The sequence below is a fragment of the Seriola aureovittata genome, chromosome 21 (genome assembly GCF_021018895.1).
Source record: "Seriola aureovittata isolate HTS-2021-v1 ecotype China chromosome 21, ASM2101889v1, whole genome shotgun sequence".
NCBI lineage: Eukaryota > Metazoa > Chordata > Actinopteri > Carangiformes > Carangidae > Seriola > Seriola aureovittata.
Window position 1 is genome coordinate 17744240 of NC_079384.1, and position 24486 is coordinate 17768725.

At 40.2% G+C, this 24486-nt stretch overlaps 2 protein-coding genes across 2 annotated transcripts; both read right to left on the bottom strand.

Annotated features, from left to right (window-relative positions):
- Nucleotides 1-137: 137 nt before the first annotated feature.
- Nucleotides 138-8362, bottom strand: tap2t (transporter associated with antigen processing, subunit type t, teleost specific). The gene is made up of 12 exons (XM_056365843.1): nt 8125-8362; nt 6769-7311; nt 6547-6661; nt 6296-6426; nt 5350-5555; nt 4420-4617; nt 3627-3755; nt 3328-3519; nt 3064-3237; nt 2296-2455; nt 1408-1544; nt 138-1039 (listed from the first exon to the last, which is right to left on the bottom strand). The coding sequence occupies exons 2-12, from the start codon at nt 7271-7273 to the stop codon at nt 845-847; spliced, it is 2142 nt and encodes a 713-aa protein (XP_056221818.1). The 5' UTR covers nt 7274-7311; nt 8125-8362; the 3' UTR covers nt 138-844.
- A 922-nt stretch (nt 8363-9284) lies between these two features.
- On the bottom strand, nt 9285-22640 carry slc16a5a (solute carrier family 16 member 5a). The gene is made up of 5 exons (XM_056365845.1): nt 22504-22640; nt 17835-18307; nt 15537-15680; nt 13704-14528; nt 9285-11858 (listed from the first exon to the last, which is right to left on the bottom strand). Exons 2-5 carry the CDS (start codon nt 18199-18201, stop codon nt 11587-11589), a joined length of 1608 nt encoding a protein of 535 aa, XP_056221820.1. The 5' UTR covers nt 18202-18307; nt 22504-22640; the 3' UTR covers nt 9285-11586.
- Nucleotides 22641-24486: the final 1846 nt, after the last annotated feature.

Below are 24486 nucleotides of genomic sequence, written 5' to 3' on the forward strand. Positions count from 1 at the left end.
TATATATTTCTTGGTCAAATCTGCATCTAAGTTTCAATTATGAACAAACACGGTCAATTATTGTATTGGGATAGAGCTGTCTTGATTTATAAAAACACTTTTTTATGTTCACAAGAAAGATCTCAGAAGACTTAAGATCCAGAATTGTTGATTTTTATAAAGCTGAACGGGTTACAGAGTCTTCTCTAAGAGTTTAAATCGTCATCAGCTCACAGTCAGACACCTCGCCTACGAATGGAGATGATTTAGTTCTGTGGCTGCTCAGCTCAGAAGTGGGCAACCACCTAAACTGACAGAATCTAAAGTCTGAATTTGTAAAGTTTACAGCTGTAAAATACATGTAGTGGAGTAGAAAGTACAATACACGATTACAGTATCCTACAAAGACCTCAGAATGATACATATGTACAGTAATTGAGTGAATACACCTGTAGTGGTTATTACACTAGATTGAAGACATCTTAATAGGTTTTTTTTTTGTGGCAAAAACAAAAACACTGAGGTTTAAAAATGCATCAAAGCACAAAATTGGCTTTTAAAACAATTACTGACCCATTGACATTCATCAGTTCACTAGTTACATTAGTTAATGTAGAGTTTCATTTCTGGAAGAGCAGCCAGATGTCATTCTCAGTTTCCCTGTTCTCCGGTGCTTTTAAGACAGAAGTAAAAACAATTTACTCACATGAAAACATTCAGACCACACTACTCTTTCTATTACTGTAGATGCTTTGCACTAAAAAAATGTCCTTATACCTTACAAGATGAGAAACAGTCTCATCTTGTAAGGTTACAGGAGGCATAGTCACACATTTCAGTCGGCCAAGACGGGACTGAGCTTCTCTCAGCTGTGTTGGGAGAACAGCTCCTCTTTCAAACGATGGTATCGTCCTCGCTTGGCCATGAGCTCTTGGTGTGTCCCCTCCTCCACGACTGCTCCCTTCTCTACGAAGATGATGTGATCGGCCTTCTCCACAGTCTTCAGCTGATGAGCCACCACCAGGACTGTTCGACCACAAGACAGAATCTCCTGCAGGACCTGAGGACCAGGAGCAGGACCGAGTTACTCTGCAGCTACGTACACCTGCTGTTAATCTGCAATCTCTGTCAGACTCTCCTCCTTCTCTAGGGCAGCGTCTGACAATTATTTTCAATCAATCTGGTGCCTGTTTTCTTGATTGTTTAGTCTATGAAATGTCCTGGGTGAATAATAATAATCAACAATATTAAACAGAGAAAATCATAAAAACTTCATATTTGAGATTTTGAAAGCTGTAAATTTTTATTTTCATACTTTGACAAGTCAAACAAGTTTAAACTTGTTAATAGGTATAATTTTTTTTGTTATGGGGGCGTTCTCCTGTTAAAAAAAATATGTCATCACTGGCAAAGCCATGTTTTACTTACAGCATGCTGTGCTTCAACATCCAGTTTGCTGGTGGCCTCGTCCAGTATGATGACCTGCGGATCTCGGACCAGAGCTCTGGCGATGGCGATGCTCTGCTTCTGTCCATCTGAGAGTTTGCCGCCACATTCTCCAACATCTGCAAAGACGGGGGTTAAACACAGGAAACACAGACATTTAAGTTACACATACAATATATTAAAAACATGTGTCTGCGGTTTGAACTGAATTCATCACCTGCTCTTCTTAGCCATTGTTTGTTTTGTTAAATCTCCATCAGTCAATCATTATTGAAACATCCCATCACCAGAGCAGTTTCTCTGTGTTGTGGCCTTTGATCTCCGGCCATCAGCTACTGTATACCTCATACTATTAACATAGACTTTCCTCCCTTCACATCACATCTGCCCTGACCATGTCAATATAGTTAATATTTTACTACTTTCCAGTCATATGTCTGTCACAGTTTCACTTACAGTATCTCCAAGAAAACAAAGCAGCTGTTTATTTTTTACTTGACCTACATGTATGTTTGTTGATGTGGGCTCGATTTCGATTATGAAAATGTCTCAGGCACAAAATGAAAAGCCTGTGTCCACAGAGATAAGCAAACTACTCCCGCATGACACGTACAGTGAAATAAAAAAAAAAACAACCACATGTTAGAGACACTAAATAGACAATACAAAAAAAACAATCAAACAACAGCATTAGCTAGTTAACTTTCTAAACTTCTCTCCAATATGATAAAAAATAACCAAAGAAAACCATCTGTAGTAACTAAAACTTACCGGTTTTAATTAGTCTTATAAGAACATCTATTATAACCTACATGCATAGTATTAAACATCCTCTATACTTGAGGCTTGAGATGATGGACAGCTCTGTACCTGTGTCATATCCGTTTTCTAGTCCAGATACGAAGTCACTTGTGTTGGTCTTCTGTGCAGCTTCTTTCACCCTTTCAATGCTGCAGTCCTCCAGGCCGTATTCAATGTTGTACCTCAGTGAACCAGAAAACAGCACGGGATTCTGGGACACCACAGCCAACTGAATCACAAAGTTGAAACACACGATAGTGTTAATGCAGCGCTGGTCGACAACATTTGAATTTATGATGTGAATATGGTGCAAATATAACTTCTACATTTTTGTATGATAAGGAAATGGAAAAAAACTGAACTGAAATTCAGAAAATGAACTGTCATGTCTCACAAACACAAAACATCACAAGTTAATATAAACTTTGCACCATTCAAATCCATTGATATAAAGAGCTTCACTGTGCTAAACTTCCTTTTTGTGTCAGATATTTTTGGTCGTGAGCGTCTAACCAAAGCAACACAAACATGAATGTGACATTAGTGCAACACTGGTATCACTATGAGCCTGCTATTATAGATCATGATGCACAGAGTGGCACAACTTGCCTTTATTTATTTCATGTATTTTTTTTATTTTTATCTCTATTTCATTTAGTATCAGATTTATGTCTGTTTTTCAGTATCAGATTTGTCTTTTAATGTGATGCATTGTGTGATGTCCGTTGCTACAAGTTGCTACATAAATAAACTTCACGTATTTAAAAGAATCTACTCAAAAAGCCAAAACGTTTTTAAAAAAAATGTATGTGGTGCAGATCACAGAGCCGACTGTACCTTCTGATGGAGGTATTTGTGTTTGTAATGGTGCAGCGGTTCTCCATCCAGCAGGATCTGTCCCTCCTGAGGCTCATACAGCCTCTTCAGGAGCTGCACACAGGAAGTCTTTCCACCACCAGAGGGACCCACCAGGGCTGTCATCCTCCCCGGCTGCAGCTCCATTGAAACTGACTGGACAGAGCATGTTGATGATGTAATGATGCATTTGTGGTTTATCCAAGACTGGATTAAGGTTTAACAAAGTTACAGACACAATGATACCTTCAGTGCTACTTTATCTGGAGGAGCTGAGGGGTAGGTGAAGGTGACATTTTGGAAAACAATTCTTCCTTGCAGCTTCTCAGGAGCTAACTCTCCCGCCTTCTTACACTGTGGTGTCCTGTCCAGATAGCTGAATACTTTGGAGATGACTCCCACTGTGGACACCGTTTCTCCGTAGCAATATAAAATCTCCTGTGAAAAATAAATAATCATCAGTGACGGGCATATGTATTTTACATCTCAAACACGCAAATACACAGAGGGGGTTTTTCACTGTGAATATTTGTAACATAGTTCACCTTTAAATTGTTTGACATGGGTTTCTGGTACAAGAAAAAGGTCACAAGACTCCCGATAGTGAGCCGGCCGGAGGAGATGAGGTTGCGGGCTTGTAAAAGCATGAGGATCTTTATCCCCAGAGTCACCAGCTAAATAGAGAGAGAACACAGAGAGAAATAAATCACACTGTGGTTGAAAAACAGACTAAATCACAAAAATTACATATGCTCCTAAAAAAAAACAACAGGCTCAACTAAAGGGTGCTTTAATATTACTGGATATGCACATATATACGGAAGCCCATTCCTGCCAGGGAAAGAAAAAACTGATGAAATGTTGGAAAAGATAAAAATGTTTTGACTATTTTAGTTTTAGAGTAATTAGATACAAAGTGAAAATCCTGACTTCATATCTCATCATTGCATTTAATATCTCATAATGGTTAGTTTGTTTTAACTTAGTATCTCATCAGTTTAACTTAAAAAGTCTTAATTTTGACTTGCTATCACATATCTTAAAATTATTATCTAGTAATTTTTAACTTAATGACATTCAACTTATCATTGTGACTCTCAAGAATTATAAATTAGTATTGCATAAGTTTAATATTGCCATACTATTTAAAATTTCAGAAAAGTTCAGACATATAATCTTATAGTAATGACTTAGTATATTACAATTTCACAAATAAATTGACTTGACTATCTCATAAGTGAGTGTTTTTTTCCTTTTCCTGGTGGAAATAGACCCCTATGCCCACAGTGAGTTGATCTGACTCTGATGTGTAATCTTGCTTCACCATCGCCATCTTACCCTCCGTATAAAGCCAAAGGTTGCACTGTAGATCCCTGAACGCCTCCTGGCAGTGCACATCTGCTCCAGAGCCTCATTATACCTCCTCAGTTCATCTTCCTCTGCTTTAAAGCTGCGGACTGCTCGAATCCCACCGATGGTCTGAGAGGCCAGGTCTTTGTTCTGAGCGTGACAGTCCTGTATCTGATCTTTCAGCTCCTGTTTGACAGAGAATACAGACCGATTCAATAAGAAGGAACTGCATTCTTCTTCACGTCAGAATGATGCTGCGCTGAGGACACGACAGGTTAAAGTCCTCTTGATCTGAGCATCTAATGCCCTTCGTGCATTACCTGCACTGTGAAGCCCCAAATAACGCTCCATGTGTTAAACTCAACTTTCCCCCTCTTCAACCGATGAATGTGAAATCAGCCATCTAGTATCAAACTCTGCACATGCATCATTCTGCATAGCGAAGGCCATACATTCAAGAGAATTAACACTAAGCATAACACATTTTTGAATAAAGTCTTTATGCACAGTATTAAAATGCAAAATGATATGTGTTTTAATTGTCAACTAAAATAATTAATTTATTCATTCACTCCAATCTGGGATTTAAAAGTGTTCAGTGTATGTGGGAAGGAAACTTCTGCACTAAATCCTGAAGCTACACTGACTATCCTGAAGAATCACTGTTGTATCAGTAACTTTTTGCATTAGAACTCCCCCTACTGGTAACTGAAAGTAACTGTTTGAACAAGCGACAGGTTTTAAGTGATGAGTGAGTGACTACAAATCTTTAAGCTGAACTACATTCAGTGACTTTAATGGGAGAACTCATGCACCAAATTCACCCTGGAACTAAAAAGCAAAGTGATCCATCAGTGACACTGTACAACCACCGTTCTCTATTGCCGGCTACTCAGATGTTCTGTCGTTTACACCTACCTTGGACAAAGTGATGTATTTGTTCTGCACTATGGCCAACAGCGGAATCTCTATACATGTGAGCACAGTGAGCTCCCAGGACAGGCCCAGCATCACTGTGAGCATGAGGCAGGTTTTGACTGTGCTGCGAACCAGCGCGTTGGCGTTCAGTGCTACCGTGCGACCCATCCTGTCCACGTCAGAGTGCAGGCGGGAGGAAAGAGCTCCTGAGAGATGAAAGGGAGAAAAGGTCTAGTTCAAGAGCATAAACTAGCAGTTAAAGTTTCAGTGTTTGATCATGGAGAAGAAGCAGAAATAATTTGTCAAATTGGTCCCACTTTCTAAGAGGGCACCCTTTCAAAAGAGTTTACAAGATGTAACTAGTCGCCAGAAGTATGTGGACACCACTATAGCCATACTGTACTTTAGTTTACTTTTAATTTGGGGCTGTTTTTCCATTCTTTGAATTATATCCCTAAGTTCCAATGAAGGAGAATCTTAATGTTACAACATACAACAATATTTAAGATACAAGCGTTCTGTCAACTTCGTGGCAACAATTTGTTTGGTCCCTTCTTGTTTCAACATGATAATGACCCCGTGCACAAAACCAGGTCCATGAAGACACGGCTTTCCCAGTTTCAAGTGGGAGAACTTGACTGGCTGAACTCAACCTCATCCAACACCTTTGGGATGAACTGAAAAAGCCGACTGTGAGCCAGACCTTATAGTGGCTGAATGGGAGCAAATCCCTGCAGCCAGAATGTGGGTGGAGGCTGTCACGGCAACAAATTAAAGTCCATTGTTTGGGAAATAATATGTTAAACAATCACATCCTTGTGGCAATGTAGTGTAGGTGGTCTAAGATTAGAAATCTATGTGGAAAAAAAGGTTTCTAGACCCAGTAATTCCCAGCATTCTTCAAATATTTTAACACACGTCAGATATGTTTATACGTCTTCCTCACCAGGTTTGATCTCATCAAAGAAGTGCACTTCCTGCTGCATGAGGGTATGAAACAGCAGATGCTTCAGTCTCTTGTTCAGTCTGGCCAGGGTGCACATGAATATGCCTCCTCTCATCCCAGAGAACAGAGCACTGTTAAGATGAAGACACAGAGAATTAGTTTGCATTTAAATCGCGTTTTTAGCAAGTATGTCATTGTTGACAGGAAAGGGCAAAGGAATAGAAAACATAGCAGCAGTTTTGATTCATTACCTTCCAAGAGAGACAAGTGCCAACTGTCCGACTGCATGACAGGAGCTGATTTGAAACACTTGACCTCTTAGCATATCGATTACATTCCCCTGATAAAGTGGGATAAATGTGTCGCCTGTTAGGAAAGATGAATGCCACAGATTAAGTAAACAGAAGCGGTGCTGTATATAATGTTTCTGCAATGTGATCATATACTGCAGAATGTCAATATGTCACACTTACAGATGACTCCTAAGATGAGGAAACTAAAAGCTGCAATCAGGTGAATGGTGTCTGGTTTGAAGTACTTCACCATCCTCATAAGCAGCTGTCTTGCATTCAGTTTGTTGGTATCTTTTCTTATCTTTCCATTACCGCAGAGTCCCTTTTCCCAAACCAAGCAGGCCAGTGACGCGGACATCGGGCCCAAGAGCAGCATGCTGAGGTCAGGGGAAGGTCCCATATAAGCCTCCACGGGACTTGCCATAAGTAAGTGTCTACTTTCAAACACAGGTGAAAGGAGGCAGAGGAGCGCTACCATCCTGCCGAGCACAGCCTGGGGCTTTCCATCAGTCAGTATGGAGGTGAAAACATGGAGAATAGCCCATTTTACTGCCCCAAAAGCCCACACACATGCCAGTCGACCACAACTGGGGCACTCCAGCAGCACCAGTCCGGCCCAACCAGCCAAACTCAGTACGACGTCAAAAAGAAGAATGAAGAATCCACACGTTGCCACTTCTCCCATTTTCCTTTGGTGGACAGTCAGACTGCAAAAGGCTGAATCTGATCCGACAACAACAAACATTATTATTATTATTATACAGGCTACTGATTAGACTGCCAATCCTAAAATTTTAAGCAGTTGTAGGACTCAACAAAGTTTTCTAATTATGTACTGTGCTTGAGCAGAGATACTTTTTTGCTTTAACAATCAATAAAACGAGTATTCGATTATCAGAAAAAGTTGTCAAATCAGTTGACTAATTGTTACAGCTTTAAATCCTACATTCAATTTTTATTTTTACATAAGTAGAAGTACAGGAATAAGTATCAAGCAGAATGAGAGTGTCAGACATTATTTCATTATATTATTACTGATACATCAACCTGTAAAGTGCATTTTAATATCAACTTGATATACTTTGGGTTTAAGTAATGTATAACAGTACATCACGTTTTATAAGCTGATGCTTTGTATGTCAAATATTAATGATGAAAAAACTACAGATGTACAATAAATACAGTGGAGCAGAAATGCAGTGAAGTAGAGGAAAACATTAGCATACAATAGAAATGCCTGTGCGAAGTAGAAACAGCTCGACACTGTGCTTCATCTAACGTGCTTGGGTAAATGCAGCACCAAGTACAAACCATTTTTCAGTTAGTATTAGTTTTGTCAGTCTGTTTTAGAGATGTTAATGCTGTTAGCTGCCAGCTGACATTTCCCACAGTGTGCATGGATGCTATCCTAACACCAGTAACATTATAAGCTGCTGTGGTCATTTTGACTATCCCCAATGAATTCATAACGTTAAATTAATTCATAAATCAGCGTTTTTGTAGCTTTCCTTTAGTGCTGTAGCTTTGGTGACTTACCGTGTGTCTTGTCCCCGGTAAGCTAACTGCTCGGGTGTTTACTTTCACTTTCATTTTCAGATGGGTGACGCATGATTGATATGTATCGGGTGAAATAAGGTGATAAAACACGACATATTGATCAGTGGCTCCATTTCTGCCAATTTTCTTATGTTTTGCTGCATGTATGACAATTTTAAAACTTGATACTGATGTTTACACACTCAACAGCCGTCCGTCGTTTCGCAATGTAGCCACAAGATGGCGACAGTTTACATCTGTATTGTTGTTACGTTTTCCGGTTTCCTGAAGAAGTGGTCTTTCAAAATAATGGCACGACTTAGTCTGAAACTTAGGCGCCTTTTATGGACATATTTAGAGGTTTTCCGATCCTTTAATAACAGCACTAACACCACACTGCAAAAAAACGTAATTATAAGCAAAAGTCGTACGCTGGAAATGTTACTCAAGTGAAAACACTTTAGTATAATCATGAAAATGTACTAAAAGTATTAAAAATAAAAAAAACTCAATGCAGGAATATGGCACCTGAGACTGTTGCACTGTTATATACTATATTGATATCATTAGATTATTACTCATACAATAATGTGTAAGCAGAATTTTACTGTTTGTGTCAGTGATGCATCAGGGTCCTATGACACCTTTGCAGAACTAACCTGAGCTGTGGACACTGAATGATATCTTGCATTATGTATGTATCTATCCTGTTGTCTTTAAGTATACAGCTAAAATAATAAATGTTTTAGAAGCTCTATAAGACAGGGTCTCAAAAGATTAGTTAAAATGCAAGAAATGTCTTCAGGCTTATAATTCAGCACTTATTCTGCTTTTGTGGCACATATTCCCAAACAAATCTGCAATTTAGGTACCAAACTACAGTAACTGACAGATTTCCACAGTTGGTCATTTTGCTTTGCACCTTTGGAGCTTTTATAGAACATTTTCAAACAAGCATGTGGCAGTTTTATCCCACCCAGAGCTGCAGTGCATAATCTATATTAGTAAACCCTGAACAGTTTGAGGAGAGTTGTTTTGTAGTAGTTTGAGAGGTCAGATTCTACTGTTGTTTTTGTTACATGCTCTGTTGGTACCCCATGAATGTATGCACAAAAGAAATGTTTGGATTCACACTCAAAAAAATTCACAACAAAGAAAGATTTTGGTATTCAAACATTTATTCCCCCCCCGATCATAATATATAAATAAAGAATTTATAATAAAGGTATAATTTGGCCCTAAGCGAGGCAAGCTCTAAAAATGACTGATAAATCCTCTCACTGTAGAGAAACCTCTGGTTACACTCTTGTTTACTGCAATACATCTTATACCTGAAATGTATATTTCATTATCAATCACATTTGACGTAAAATAGCTTTCTTCAAAACCTTTACAGGTGGTGTGATAGTCTTGCTGTTTGATTTATCAAAAGATAAGTCTGTCACATTAAATCTGTGATTGGAACTGAAGGTAAACTCAGTAACAGTGTCATAAAACGTGTCAAGTTTGTACATGTCAGCTGCTGACTCCTCAGTGCCTTCGAAATATTCCTCTCATGAAATGTTTCAAATCGCTGACATGCAACATGAAATCCTCTGCTTCTCTCCTATGTGTTCCTGAAGGGGTTTGATATTCTCCCGTGGTTGTAGATTATCTTTTGGAAATACACCAAAAAGGCACTGTTCCATTAAGGAATGAAGAGCATGCGAATGAGAAAAAAACATGATTAATTCACTGCTATTATAGTACATATTCTTTTTCTACATGCGACAGTGAACGACCAACAGATTCAAACATTTTTTTCTATGCACCTTCAATGATCTAAAGCAACCCAAATTCATTAACACGGGTGCAATAAGCTCAGTATGCTGTGTATAATTCCTTCACTATAGCCATGACATGGAAAATTAATTTTCCTACTTTAAAGATGTAAGATGTAAAAAAAGACCCTTAAAAACAAGCCCACTATCATTTTCTGTATCCTGTTAAAGGTCTACTATAATAGTTCTTTAGCTATTGACAATTACATCATAAGGCTGGTGATATTCTATATATTTCTTATTGTCAACAAATGCCATGAAAAGACCAAAACCAACAATGAATGCGTCCTATTAAAAAGTATCGTCTCTAAATGCTGATATATCTTCTTCCTCTGAACCACAGAGCGCCACTGTTTCCAAAAGCTATTAAAAACACATCAGTGAACCACACTGTTGCACTTTATCACCATAAACACACACACTGTAGTTTATTTTGATTCAATCCCACACACACTGTCCTACTGCCCCAAATACTCACGAGAGCCCCAAACGTGGATTAATCCGCTACTGAAAATAGTCCCCAACAAATGCACTATATACTCCTGTTTGAGTAACATTTCTTAAAAACCACAGTGCCCAACTGTTTATAGAAATTACCGGAACCTTTTTCTATTTGGATTCAACCACGTGAGATTATGTGTTTACTATCTGTCCGCTGAACTGAAATGGAGTGGAAACCCTGCTTGACTGGCATAAGCAATCGTGTTTTGGAGCACACACAGTGTCAACAGAAATGATGAGGGTTTTAAGGTGGTCATTATTATGACCTAAACCTAAGTAATATTAAGACTTTTAGTATATCAGTTCATATCACCCTTACAAGGTGAAGACTGCTAAATACATTTTTTAATCAAATGACCACAAATTAATTTAATACACTTACAAGCCTGCGGCAATGTGGTAATCCAGCACAGTGGTACTGCTGGGATCTGGGACCTGCTGTATAGTGCAACATGTGCACTGTATAGGGCAGAAAACAATGCATTGTTTTGGGGATTTTTTGACAATAAGAAAAATATAAAATAATAACTCCAGCCTTTTCCTTGATAATTAATTCCTCTTTTTTCTCATCCCCTCGATTTCCCCTTTTGATTTCACTGCTCAATTCGCTTGTTATTTGATGACAACCACTCGGCTCGGCCTTCAACCTGCAGGCCCATCCTGTGTGTCTGAGAAGAACTTATCAAACGCTCCAGCAAACATCTGGAAATAATTTTTGTATGATTTCTTTAGCAAAGGCTCATGTAGAGTGTGTAACTTGGCTTGATAAAGTGAGATACCTCATATATGAGATAAGATTGTGTATCAGCAGCATTTTACAATAAACAGTACAATCACATTGTAAGTTGTAAGTGCACATCTTTTCATTTTGGTATGTAGGATCATGCGTCCAGCCTTGGTCAAGACAGTGGAAATTATTCATAGTATTTGTTTTGACTTTTATGGCATGCCAGATGGCAGGAGTTCATCGCACTGTGACAATTCAGACCCGCTCAAGTGTGCTGCCTCTCAGCCACACAAAAGCAAACTTTGCAACATCTGGCACGCTAAGCAAGCTGTTGCAAACATTAGGAATTATTTGCGAACCTGTCTGACGCAGCGAGTGATGTGTGCTAAAGGTGACGCACAGTGTAAGCAGGTTTCAGGGGCTGGTGATACACTCGTCCCCGTTGGCCGAGGCCTTGTCTTTGTCTCCCTCTGTGGACACGCTGCTGTACTGGCAGCCGGGAGCTACGTCAGCAGCAGGTCTCGCCGGGTCGGGCGCCGTGGCCGGCTGACCCTGTTTGGACGCCTTCCTCTCCTCCTTATCCAGCCAGTAAAACGACACCATGAGGAACACGGCGGACGAGGCAACGACGGCACTGCAGGCGAAGAAGACGTGGAAGTACTGGCCTGTGCTGTCGACCAGGATTCCTATAACAACAACAATCAATAATAAAGTCTACATTTCATATTTCATTTATTTCTATGAATCTAATTTTTCCTTATAATTACAAATAAAAGGAACTGCTGTGCAACTATAAAATCATAAGAAGTGTTGATGTTAATTATGACAAATATTGAGTCTGTTTAAATCTGTGTATTTTCATCTGCCTCTGATTTTTCATTTTTGTGTTAATTTTAGATAATTTCACCTGTGAAAATTATTAAAAGAGAAATAAATCATTCTTAGTCTGAAGTCACAGCTGATAGAGACGTGCAACTTTCATTTTAAAGAGTCACAAGTCAATTGTCTGAACCACAGACATCTACAGTCTTTTAATGTGTACAATAGGTCTGCTGCAAAGATTTAAGATCTGTAGCAAATATACAATTCAACAAATATGAAGGATAAAGTTTCCAAAAATAAATAAGAATGGATGAGGATTTAATTGGGTTTAAATGGAACAGTTCTGTCAGCTACATTTAAACTCAACACAACATGTAAAACTACTCAACTAAACTAACTCAAACAACTGTCAGAACTTTTTCTCTCCTCCAACACTGTAACAACTTACATACTTCCTTTTAAATAACTGCCATGTAAATTCATGTGCAAACTATATGGACAACCTGTTCAGTCATATGTGACCGTCAGGAGCAATGCAAGTCATGTAATTCTGTTGTGACTTGTTTCTGTGGTTACATCACTGCCTGGCCATGTCAGCAGTCACATTTAACCAGGAGGAGAATACCTGTCATTTGAGACAGAGTGAGAGCCTCTGCCCTTTCCCTGCCCTGCTGCCACTAAAGTGCACTGCTCCTGAACGAAGCACGGACTTTATTTTCTTTTGTCTTCCATGTACTGAACAAAAACTGACTGAGAACATGTCATTATTTACAGCCACAGCCTGGAGCAGGAGGGGCTGAACCTTCTATTCCTGTATTTCTGCATCACATAACACTGAGGCAGAGACGTGTGCACCGCAGCACAGAATAACACACAAGGACTTGGTTCTCTGCTGTGAATCTGTTTCAATGTGTGTTTGGCATTTCAGATTTATGATCTGTGGTAGAGATAAATAAAAAAAACATGTGCAGCATGAAACTGATCACTCCTAATGGTCCCACACAGAAGGACAGGATTTTAAATGTAAAGATTTATCAGAAGCAGAGCTGCTCTGGAGGCAGAAATCATTTTAAACTATTCCGCATGCTGTTGATACCAGGGAAATGCTTTATTTTTATGATAACAGGTGAAAAGGAAAGGTAGTGTGACTAGTCGGAAATTTGGAGGATCAGGTAGCTGACTGTAATATGCTTCATAGTAAATAATGCAGCGAAATGCACTAAAAACTAGGCCATGCCTCCTTGTGAATCCCATCACAAGCCAACAGTTCAAATATGGTCTCCCCTCATGTTTTTGATTTGTTAATGTAGTGGGGGATGAATGGCTCCAGTTTCAAATCCTGAGTTTAAAGGACAGGGTCACATTTCTTCAAGTGAGGTGCTCGCATGAACACTGAAACAGGTTTTCCCTGCTGTAATCACTCCTCCTGTTCATACTGAGATCAGCTTCTACTGTGAGTGATGAGAGGAAAAATCCACTCAATCTGTTTTCTCTGTGTCTAGTTTAATAAGCAGTATCATAACATTGTTGTAGTTTGATTGATGTCCTTCTGTGCACATATTGCATCGTTTCCTTTTAGCACAAAACAGAACCAATGAGATCATTTCTACCTCCAGAGCTCCTCAAAATTCAATCTGCCTGAAGCCTATAAAATCATGCTGCTTCATATCTTTCCTCTCAATCTCTAACCCCCCTTGTGTTTGCATTACCTGCCAGTGGAGGCCCGATGAGCAGCGTGATGCTCTCCATGATGGCGAGCAGGCCTAGGGCCGAGGGAAAGCGGCTCATCTCCACTGTATCCATGAGGACGGTGAACATCAGGGAGCCCACCACGCTCATGGAGAGCCCGTAGACCATCACGTACGTCAGCAGCACAGGGAAGCTGGGCCCGATGCAGCAGATGCTGTTACTGAGTCCATTGACCAGCAAAGCTGAGGCAAACACGTAAATGTGTCGCCCTTTGAACCAGGGCATGTTGACCACGATGCCGAACGGAGGCCGCACGATAATGTTGACGATGCCCAGGATGGAAAGCAGCAGCGCGGCCCGGCCCTGCTCCATGTTGTTTGCGGTGGCATAGGGAACCAGATACACCAAGGGCACCACAAACCCAAGCATCATCCAGGTGATGCCGATGGCAAACGCACAGTAACGCGAGTTGTTGCAGAACTGGTCAAAGGCCATGTGTTTGCTCAGGGAAGCCAGCAGGCAGCTGCTTATTGTCCTCAGCCTCCCCTTTTCCTCCTCTGGAGGAGGGGGTCCGTGGTTCATCAGGGGCTGGCCTCGATGCCTCGGTGGCTGCAGGGGCCTCATCACCGCTCCGCAAACGCAGCAGTTCAGCAGGACGGCCCCCAGAACGAGGAAGCTTCCTCTCCAGCCCAGCTCTGTGTGGAGGTAGTTACCCAGGAAAGGCAGAGTGCACAGACCCAGCGCTGTGCCTGTGGAGGACATGGCGTTGGCGAACGCACGACGGCGCACAAAGTAGTGTCCCAGGATTGTCACAGCTGGTTGGAAGCTGAAGCAAAAACCGAGTCCTGTAATGATGCAAGAAGACACTTTCATCATCATAGGAAGTGGAGGGAGAGTTAAGTGATTCTCAATATGATCAACTGTCGAAAAGTTGTGTTTGGTCAAGACTAATCTTTTCTGAACAACAACACTTTCAACAACTTTTGATTCCTCCTGTATTAACTGTAGTTGTGTGCACACAAAGTCCTAATGAGGGATTATTGCCAACATTTCAGATGTGCTCACTTTCAGTTTTACCTCCAAATAAAGTGGTTTAGATAATCCAGATAAACCGTCGTTTACAACCTGTCTGGCTCGTGTTTGTTGCCCTGTTGGATCTAGTTGTAGTGATGATGCCATGATCCCAAATCTCAGAACTTACTTTAGCGAGTATAACTTCATAATATTTTCCTCTTCTCCTGTGTTTTATTTGAATTGTTGGTCCATAAGAAGATATATTTGTGGTTTTAAGAACCAAAAACCATCTCAATGTAGTTTTTTCACAGCTTTGTTGTGACATCACAAAGTTCCAGAAGTCCTGACGGCTGGTTTTAAGGCTCAGTGTCTGAATACAGGCTGTGTGCATTTCTCTGTGGACTGAGGCTTTGATACTTTCACAGTATTAATATAGAACCTAGACCTGATCTATAATCAAACAACACATGGAGATTTACCTTTAGACTATATGGGAACTTTAAGTTTGAGGTGGATCTTATTTTTCCTGTTTAAAGTTTAAAGCTGCATTAAATTGATTTGCAGACAACGGCACTAAACAATCTGAAAAACACCAACTCCTTCATAATGATTACTAACCTGTTTACCAACAATTGCGGAGTCATGTTCTTGTCCAGCTGATGAATTTAAGTCTCTCTTTTTGGTCTCCACCATCTCCTGAGAAAAATATCTGGCTCCTAAGCTGCTAAATGCTTCACCAGCTGGTCTCTTGACTTTGTTGTTTGGTGCTGGGCAGGTAGTGCACAGTTGTGACATCAAGAGTCAGCTGGGATAATAAATCTGTTCAAATGTTTGCTGACCTGTAATAACCCCGGCTGTGATGTAAAGCTGGCTGATGGACTGGGTAAACGAGCTGGCAGCCATTCCCAGCCCACTCAGGACTCCGCCCAACATGACTGTGGCTCGGCAGCCAAGTCTCTCCACCAACACGCTACAAAAGGGACCTGTGGATGAAATGTAATGCTCTTAGTTTAATGCAGAGGGGAAATGGGTGAAAGGCTTACATAGCAGGAGGGGTGGCCATTTTCTTAATCCTGCAGCACAGTTCACATAACTTGTGTTAATCTGCCACCAAGTCATTTAGCACCATAAATCAACCTGTGCCTCAGAAAGAAGTTTCACATTGCCTCAGTGCTAAATAAAGTGCTGTATATTGGTTAAAGGTCACTAAAGAGGAGTGGTAAATTGAACACATTCTGGTGCCTTTGTTGTCAGGCAACAGGGCTGCGAGGTCCTGATGTGGATGTTAACTAGACCTAAACGAGCCTGACACAAGCGTCAGACTGCCTGAAGCTTCTGAAGACACTTTAACATGTCAGTCCTGTTTATTTATGAGCGAGCAACCTGTATCACTTTCAACACAGTACAAGTCTGAATTGAATACGGCCAGATGATTTTTAAGGCTGCAGCAGCTGAAACGTGCAGAGAAAGAGAAGAAGAAATGTTCGTCTTGTTTCGTCCTCTAAAATCACTGCAATTAATTCATCATTTCAATCTTTATCTCTTACAAACATAAAAATAAAATCAGCTTAATGAAATATGAAAGTATGAAACACAGTGACGGAGCCAATGTTAAGATCTCGAGGAGAGTTTTTGTGGTGCAACCAGGGCTAAAGCGGATTAAAAAAAAAACCCTCAAAAAACCAGGGTAATAATCTGAATAGCACACTTTAATTTTCAGCTGTCATTTGATGTAATAAACTGAATGGATGAAAACATGAATATCCAGTTGAACTCTTTACAAACAGCATATGAGCAAATAGGAATTAAATAAGAGTCTAACGTAACGTGCTGTCATTCAGTGCTTTCGCTCCGTCGGATATTAAGTAACAGCAGACGGTCCTGGTCTCTCCTGCTCCTGGTGCCAAATAAATGTGCCGTCCTGTCTGAAGGAAGGTGCGCAGGAGGCGGCCGTGCACATCGCTGCCTTCAGGTCATCGGCTGATGAGTGGTTCAAACTTTCTGCAGCTTAATAAAGATAAACCTGAGATTCTTGTCACATTTTTTCCAGCTCAGGAAAATTTCTAAGATCAAAGCATTCATGTCTCCAAAAGCCCTGAGAACTGTGTGCAATTATCACACACACCCTTCCCCCACAATGTTTTAACTCTATACTCGTGAAAAAAAAAAAAAAGTCCCTCTATATTGTCCAGAATGCAGCAGCTTAAAGGATAAGTCTGATTTTGGTCTACATTTTTATTATTGTCAACAAAATCCATGAAAAGCCCAGAACTAACAATGTGTCCCTCCACACTTCTCTTACACTTCATCACTTTAGCCCTGAGGCCACTGGCTCTTAATGGAGAATTACATCTTTAAATATATAAATACATAAAAATAACTTTTTCTAAAACTGTAGTTTTTGTGAGGATCTATTCTGCTTCTGTATTCTCTTATTTGTTTACTATTAGACAGTAGTTCCCTGTCTGTTATCTTGGCTGGCTGTGACAGTGCTGATAAGGTGGATTTCCATATCAAACATCCTGTGTCTCATTGTCAGTTAGTCTCTCTTAGTGGGAACACTCAAAGCCACCATTAGCTACTGGTCATACCAGACCAAGTAAGGATGTAGCAGCAAACCACTGAGAAGTATTTAATCAAATAAACATGCTTTTTATTGCTTAGAAGTTCGGCTTATGCTACTTATACAAATGCTGTAGAATAAATATGCTATTTCATCTTTGAGAAATGACATATTGTGGCTTGGATTATAATTACTTTTTGAAAACTGTAACACACTGAGGTCACTCTGGGCTGTGGGTATCGTGCAGGCCACAGTTTCCCAGGGAATACGATTTTTTAAATCAACACCAACGCAGCAAGAAAGATTAAAGCACATCCAAAGTCCCACTCTCTGGTTTCACATTTTCCCCATACAACAACAACAACAGGTAGAAACTAAAACTACCCGGAGGTGAGGGGGGATCGAAGGGCAATTTGTAATAATAATAATAACATCTGGAGTAATAATGATAGAACTGCAACAACTTAAAATAACAGTCTGGAATTATTTTGACTCCAAACATATAATGAGAAACATATCAATGCACAGCATAAATCGCGGTAACATTCACTGTGTAAATATCTGCCGGCTTTACCTCCTGCATGAAGCACTGACGTCATGATGGACGGCACCCAGGAGGTTTCACTGTTGGAGGCGTGGAACTCATTCTGCAAGTCAGTGTAAAAGATTCCCACACAGGAGGGGAAGGCCAGGGTCAAAGCCAGGACCATGATGGTGGCAACCAGCACCACCCAGCCCCAACCACCATCTGGAGCCGTGACTGCCCCCTTTACAGCCACGGAGTCTCTGCGTTCTCCCCCCTGCCCCCCCTCCTCGGATTCACAGTCGAGGGCCTCTTGAACTTTCTCTCGCTCCATACCGTTGGCTTCCTCGCGAACCCCGCTGGCCTCCGAGTGGAGGAAGTGATCACGCCTCCCTCTGATCCCATTTCTCTGAGTCATTTTCTGCTCGGTGGTCCAGGCAAGGCTCCCGTGTTAGCTCTGCAGGGTGTGTAATTACTTTTGCTGCCCATGTCACTGTTACTGCTGCTGCGACCTTTTAGGAAACCTTTAACGAGAAAAAAAGCAAACAATTCATCCGATTGTGTAGAGCAGCCGACGTGGTGAGTGGTTTTTATGGCGGGCATTTTCATTCTGCCACTTTGACCCTGGACTGAAATATCTCAACAACTACTGGATTGAATTCTGTACAGACATTCATGGATCCCAGAGGATGAACCCTAATAACTTTAACAATACTCTGACTCTGACTCGACATCCGCAGTTTTCAACAACTATTAAACTACCATGAAATTTTGCACAACAATCATGTTCTTCTTGGGATAAGTTGTAATAACTTTGATGATCTTTCACTTTCCATCTAGCGCCAACATCAGGTCAATATTTTAACCTGTAACGTAAATTGAAAACAAACTTTGACCTGCTGGTTTATGTCAGACTGTTACTTCTTTAGCTTCTAAATGCTAACTTTGTCTGTCTGTTTGTGGTGCTAGTCAGGTAGCATATGGTGGGGTGTATGCTGTAGGTTGAAAACAGGAAATGACACTGACGACAGGTAACACTGAAGCGGAACAGTCAAGCTGCGGGCCAGAAAACCAAAACATGATCTAAAAGACATTAAAATGTCCTGTGGTGGAGCTGAGTGGAACAGTGGAGTTGGGTGATATTTCTCTACACACAGTCATTCGATTCATTGCTAATATAAACATTTTATTTAGAGCAGCTTTAGGAGAGTTTTTGCAGCCCTGACAACAAATGTCTCACTTTTGTCGACAGCTGGTCAGCGAACCTCAGGCTACGAGTGTTTGGACCTGAGGAAACAAGTCAAGTGCAGAGGAACCAGGTGGAAATGTACAAAAATATGTTTTCTGTACAAGTTGGAGGAGATCAGTCAATTTCCGGTGCAATCCGTAGTTACAGTTATCTGCATCTTCAAATGAAAGAAATTCCTAAGCTTGAGAATGCTCCTGAGCTGGCAGACGGCTGACTTTGTTAGATTACTAAAATATTTAGAGAAACTCAAGTAAGAGTCAAGAACTACACTGAGATTGCTTGTCTCCAGAGCAGAATATAAACCCGAGGGGCTGCAGCGTGACTTCCACACTTCCTGTAGTTGCTCTGGAGCTAAAAGACCATCCCTACATTTTTATCAGCATTTAAAATCAGGAAATGACCAAAAAGTCAGTACTAAATGTCTGTAGGACAGACGCGTGAGTTCTGATGGGTTTGAGAACAAATATGCATGTGTGGATTGCAAAGGGAAACTGGGAAGCATGAGACTAAACGTGCACTTGTGCAAACCCCTCGGATGAATGGCCCTCTGTGCAAATGAACAAGTAGAATTTTACCCCAAAGACACTTAAAACCATAATGCACCAATTACAGGGCAGAGAAACATCTTCTGAGATTTTGTTGCAGAGAATGAATCTACTGTCACAGCACTCTGCATTATTCTCTGTGGTCAAACGTACTGTTTGCAGAAACCTAAACATCACACTCATATGTGAAAGCTTTTTATGGCTCGACTTCGGTTCACTTTTCACATCAGTTGCAGACTCTCAGTGTGCAAAGCTTTATGCAGATGAAATGCAAATACAGTAACTCTGGATCAGTGTAATGTGTTTGCAAACTTGTGAGCAGCACTGCTACATAACTGAGAAAAGAAAGAGAGAAGAGAGGCCTGTAAATAGTGGTTTAGTGTTGTTTTCATGACAGTATCGCTGTCATTTAGAGGATTTAAATTACCTACAATTTGCTGTTTTGAATAAAAACATATTTTGTGGTCACTGCAGAACTGAAAAAAGTCCAATCACAATAACCTTTTGATTTTGCCTTGAATGAATGTAGGATTTACATTATAAATTACATTATATATATTGACAATAATACTGTAAATTACATAAATGAGTTTTCTCTGCATAAGTCAGACCTCCTTACTCCTCCTTTACTTGTTTAATGTGGTGAAAATGACCAGTGCAGATTCTGTTTTGATTACAACTAGTTACTAATTTACAGAATTATTTGATAATAACATAACATTTAATTTTAGAATGATTAAAGTCAACGATTATATAATATTATAATATATACATATATATAATATATAAACCTACTGTGTGATGTATTCTGTAATTTGTGTGACAATGGAGCCAAAGGAGTTGTAAGCCACTGTAATCCTCCACACCTGCGGTTTGCTCAGGTTCAACCACGAGAGTCCAACACTGATGTTGGATGATAAGGTCTGACTCAGACTTGGTGTTCCAGTTCATCCAGTGTGTTCCGGTGCTCAGGTTCTTCTCCTGGGGAAACCCTTTTTAAGATTTACCTTAAACTAAAGTGTCTTAACTCCAGTCTGTGTCTCTCATGTGTTACCATTACATCTGAGTCACAGAGCTGAGCAGACAATTTTCGGAAAGAAGAAAAGATCTGTTCCAAAACCTTTTAAGACTCTTCTGACCATGTAGATGAAAAGATATTTCCAAATCCAATCCACTGTCTCCTAATCCAAACAAAGACAGCAGCTGAAGATCATCTCCTCGCTCAAATTATACAACAAGAACCAACATTTTATTAGCAGTTATACTGGTATGTATTGATGTTCATTCCCATTATTTTATATTTTCATACTAAAAATATTTTTTTCGTTTAAGCAGTATAATCACCACTTGACGGAAAAGTTCAACATTTTGGGAAATTCACTTATTCAAATTCATATCGAGAGTCAGATAAGAAGATAAACACCACTCACATTCAGTATGACCATCAGCTGATTAGCTTAGCTTAGCTTAGCACAAAGACTGGAAACAGGACAAAAGCCTGGCTCTGTTCAAAGGAAACTAAATCCACCAAGAATAAAGCTCAGTAATGAACACATTAAATCCCTCATACTGAAGCCAAACATATAACAGTGCATGACAATTTACACACAGGAGGTTATGTGTCAGACTACTTCTTGGCTGGAACAGGTAACTTACTGGGATCTCCACTGTTTTCTGGGCAACAGGTTCAGACCAAGAAACTGTCCAGTATCGACACACAGTAACCCCACATAAAATAATGATTTGTCCTGTTTACATTTCAGTGTTTGAACAACTCTTCAATTTGGAAATCAGTGAGCTTTAGAGGTACTACCATGTGGATTTTATTCACCTTTGGACAGAACAGGGTTCGCTGCAGCCTGGTTTCCAGGTCCAATCATCTCATCTAACTCTTGACTAGAAGACAAATAAACATTTTTCCCAAAATGTCTAACTTTTACTTTAAGAAAAGTCTCGTTTTGAGCATCACACTCATATGGTCAGAAGAGTCTTTGAGGATTCTGGAAATACATGGAACAAACCCCTGAGTGTTTATTTTTTCAGAAAATTAGATGCTAAATAAATGTAATAATCATACATGAGAGACACAAACTGGAACTACAACTGAAACCATGAAAAACAGGTCTAACTACAACCAGTTGTGGTCAGAACAGGAGTGTCTACATACTTTTGGCCACACATTGCAAAACCCCTACTTCTTCCCTTCTTATTCCTCTTGATGTTATGCATGTAGAGATCACTGAGGGGGAAAGGCCTCACATATGTCAGCAATCTGAGCCACATCCTGTTTTCTGTTTCACCTTGTGCGCTCTCCACTGACTGCTTAGACTTTTTTACACACGTTAATTGTTTTCCACAGGCATCAGGAGGAGAATGGATTTCTCTATGTGTCTCCCCTGATAAATGAAAAGTGCTGCTGAGCAGCTGATCCCTCCTGTGGGACAGCCCATGGAGGGATGAGAGTGCTGTGTAATTTGTTATACGTAACGGAAATTGTATAGCGGCATGTAGCTGCACATAATAAGGCTATCAGCTTTAGATATTGACCCTGACAACATTCCCAGCTGCATTAACGTCACCTTGTTTTTTTCCCCCACCTTCACCCACGTGGCAGCTCCTTATTATTTCGGCTTGTTTACGGCTGAAAATCGCACCGACACACCAGACCACATCACCCCAGCCCTGTTAGATCAGCTGGACGTCACTGGTCAGTCGCTACACTACAAGTGTGGCTTCTTAAAAAGATAAAATCACCATGAAAATCTTTTGTTGCCATTAGTGTAATGTCAACCCTGGCTGGTTTTATCCTCCACATCACTGGCTCAGGACTTTGAGAGCAATGAGGAAGCGATTTGAAGCGGTCATTTAAGCCTTTTCCGTGAATTTGTACATTTAAAATAACAAATATCGCCTGTATATTGCTCACCTTTATTTTTTATGTTTCGCTGTAATCCTCCAGCCCTGGGATCCACAGGCGGGGTCGCTCCTGGTCGAGGACTGTCGGAGTAGCAGCAGCAGCTGTTCGGGGGTCTGCTCCGCCACGGAGCCCCAGCGTCCTCTTTCTCCTGGTGGGAGGAGACTGACTGGCCGGGCTGGGAGGAGCAGGAGGAGGAACAGGGTGGGATGCGGACTGTGCAGGCCCCAGCCCTGCTACGACATACACAGGGCGGGCGAGAGGTGCTGACACTCTGCATAATGAGCCTTAATGGTGGACACAATGTACAGTCAGTGTTCTGCTCTGTGGCATTTGAATGGATCTGTGCAGTCAATTATAGTTCTTTACTTACACAGAAATTTGAGATACCTCACTTATTCCATTTTATTTAATAATACTATGTGACAATCATACTATAATAATAATACAAATTTTATTGTTGTATTTATTGTTTGTGAGTCACAGTGATGTGTTTTAACCAGCCTGTGAAGCCACAGGTACATTTCCACAATAAAGAGTAATATTATTATTATTCTTGATGCATTTCTGGGAAATATTATTTTAATATTCTTTACTTTATTACTCCGTTTTCCGTCAGCTTCTGTTACTTTACAGATTCCAATTTTACATCTAATATAGGCTATATATACAATATAAAATAAAATAGATATATCATCTTATAAAATACAATGCCTTGCGGTGATACTACATAAATAGCTAGAATTAGCTCCATCTGAACCAGCTACAACATTAAAATGCCACTAACATATCAATAATAATAATAATAATGCTATAATATATGACACCTATCTATAATAATAGAAACTTTCTCTGGCTGAAAAGGGCAATTTTTGTATAATGTGTATTTTCAATTTTAAAACTTAATATATTTTGTACACTTGTGTAAGTTTCTGGAAGCAGGACACCGAATATTTTCCCACTGTAGTGTTGCTCATTTTACCTAAAGAGTAACTTTAAACACAACCCGGGAATCTTGTTTTTGCTGTCCTCCAGTGGTTCAACTTCTCACCTCGCTGCAGTGGCGTACAGGTGTAGTACTCCAGGACACTGTGACGTCTCTGTTGGCTGTTAGGGGTGTCGGCATGCTGCTTTTCACACAGCAGCAACAGCAGAGAAACTTTGTTAAATAGAGTACAAGCAGCAAATGAGGTGGTTGGTTGAATCTCAGCAGGTGGTGTGGTAAACTTTAACTGAAAGTTTTTACAGCTCACTGGTGCCAAAGACTCTACAGGGCTTTTTCTATTTCGATTCAGCCACAACAAGCCATGCAACAAAATGCTTTCATTAGTCTGTGTTATTTATGATGCTGTTGGTGTTTGTGGTATTTTCTTTACATGCAGCACATGCTGATTCACGAACCAACGCTGTGACAGTGTTTTGGCGTGCAGAGTTCACACCCAACCACACCCGGCAGTGATGCTAAATGTGGTCAGACATGACCCACAGAGAGAAGTGAAACAGTGCTCTTCAGCCTGGTGTTAAATTAATCTTTAAGTTACAGACCTGAATACTTCTTCCTGTTGCAAATGGAAATGTGATTAATCTACAGTCATAACTGTAAGCACATAATTCATTTTTAAAATAATACATTTGTTTGCCTCATCTTATTCACCAGTTTATGTTTCTTTAATACGGTATTATTAATCTAATCATATCATATCATCCAATAGTGTTTCTGCATACTGTCTATGGAGACACAGAAGTGCCATCAAAAAGAATAAATCTGTAAAAGGAGAAAATAAATAAGGAAATATAAACAGGAATGAATAAAAGGATAAATAAGGAAATTTTTTAAATTTGGAAATATAAAGAGAAATAAATAAAATAATTTAGAAAAATGTATTTACCCCATTGCTCTGACTCCACAATTGTCTGCATTGTGAATGCACGCATCACGTCTGTTTATATTACTGATGAACTGGGCGCAGTTAATGCAAGTGGAAAAAGCATGTG

Bases quoted from the DNA above. Each gene is read 5' to 3' on its own strand.
- tap2t (XM_056365843.1), bottom strand. From the start codon at position 7,273: ATGGGAGAAGTGGCAACGTGTGGATTCTTCATTCTTCTTTTTGACGTC. The intron at 6,427-6,546 runs GTAATGAATCAA...TCATCTTAACAG, and splicing joins GCACTTGTCTCTCTTGGAAG to TGCTCTGTTCTCTGGGATGA. The intron at 1,040-1,407 runs GTAAGTAAAACA...CCTGGTCCTCAG, and splicing joins ATGTTGAAGCACAGCATGCT to GTCCTGCAGGAGATTCTGTC.
- slc16a5a (XM_056365845.1), bottom strand. From the start codon at position 18,201: ATGACTCAGAGAAATGGGATCAGAGGGAGGCGTGATCACTTCCTCCAC. The intron at 15,681-17,834 runs GTAAAGCCGGCA...TTTCATCCACAG, and splicing joins GTCAGTGCTTCATGCAGGAG to GTCCCTTTTGTAGCGTGTTG. The intron at 11,859-13,703 runs GTAATGCAAACA...TTGTTGTTATAG, and splicing joins CATCGGGCCTCCACTGGCAG to GAATCCTGGTCGACAGCACA.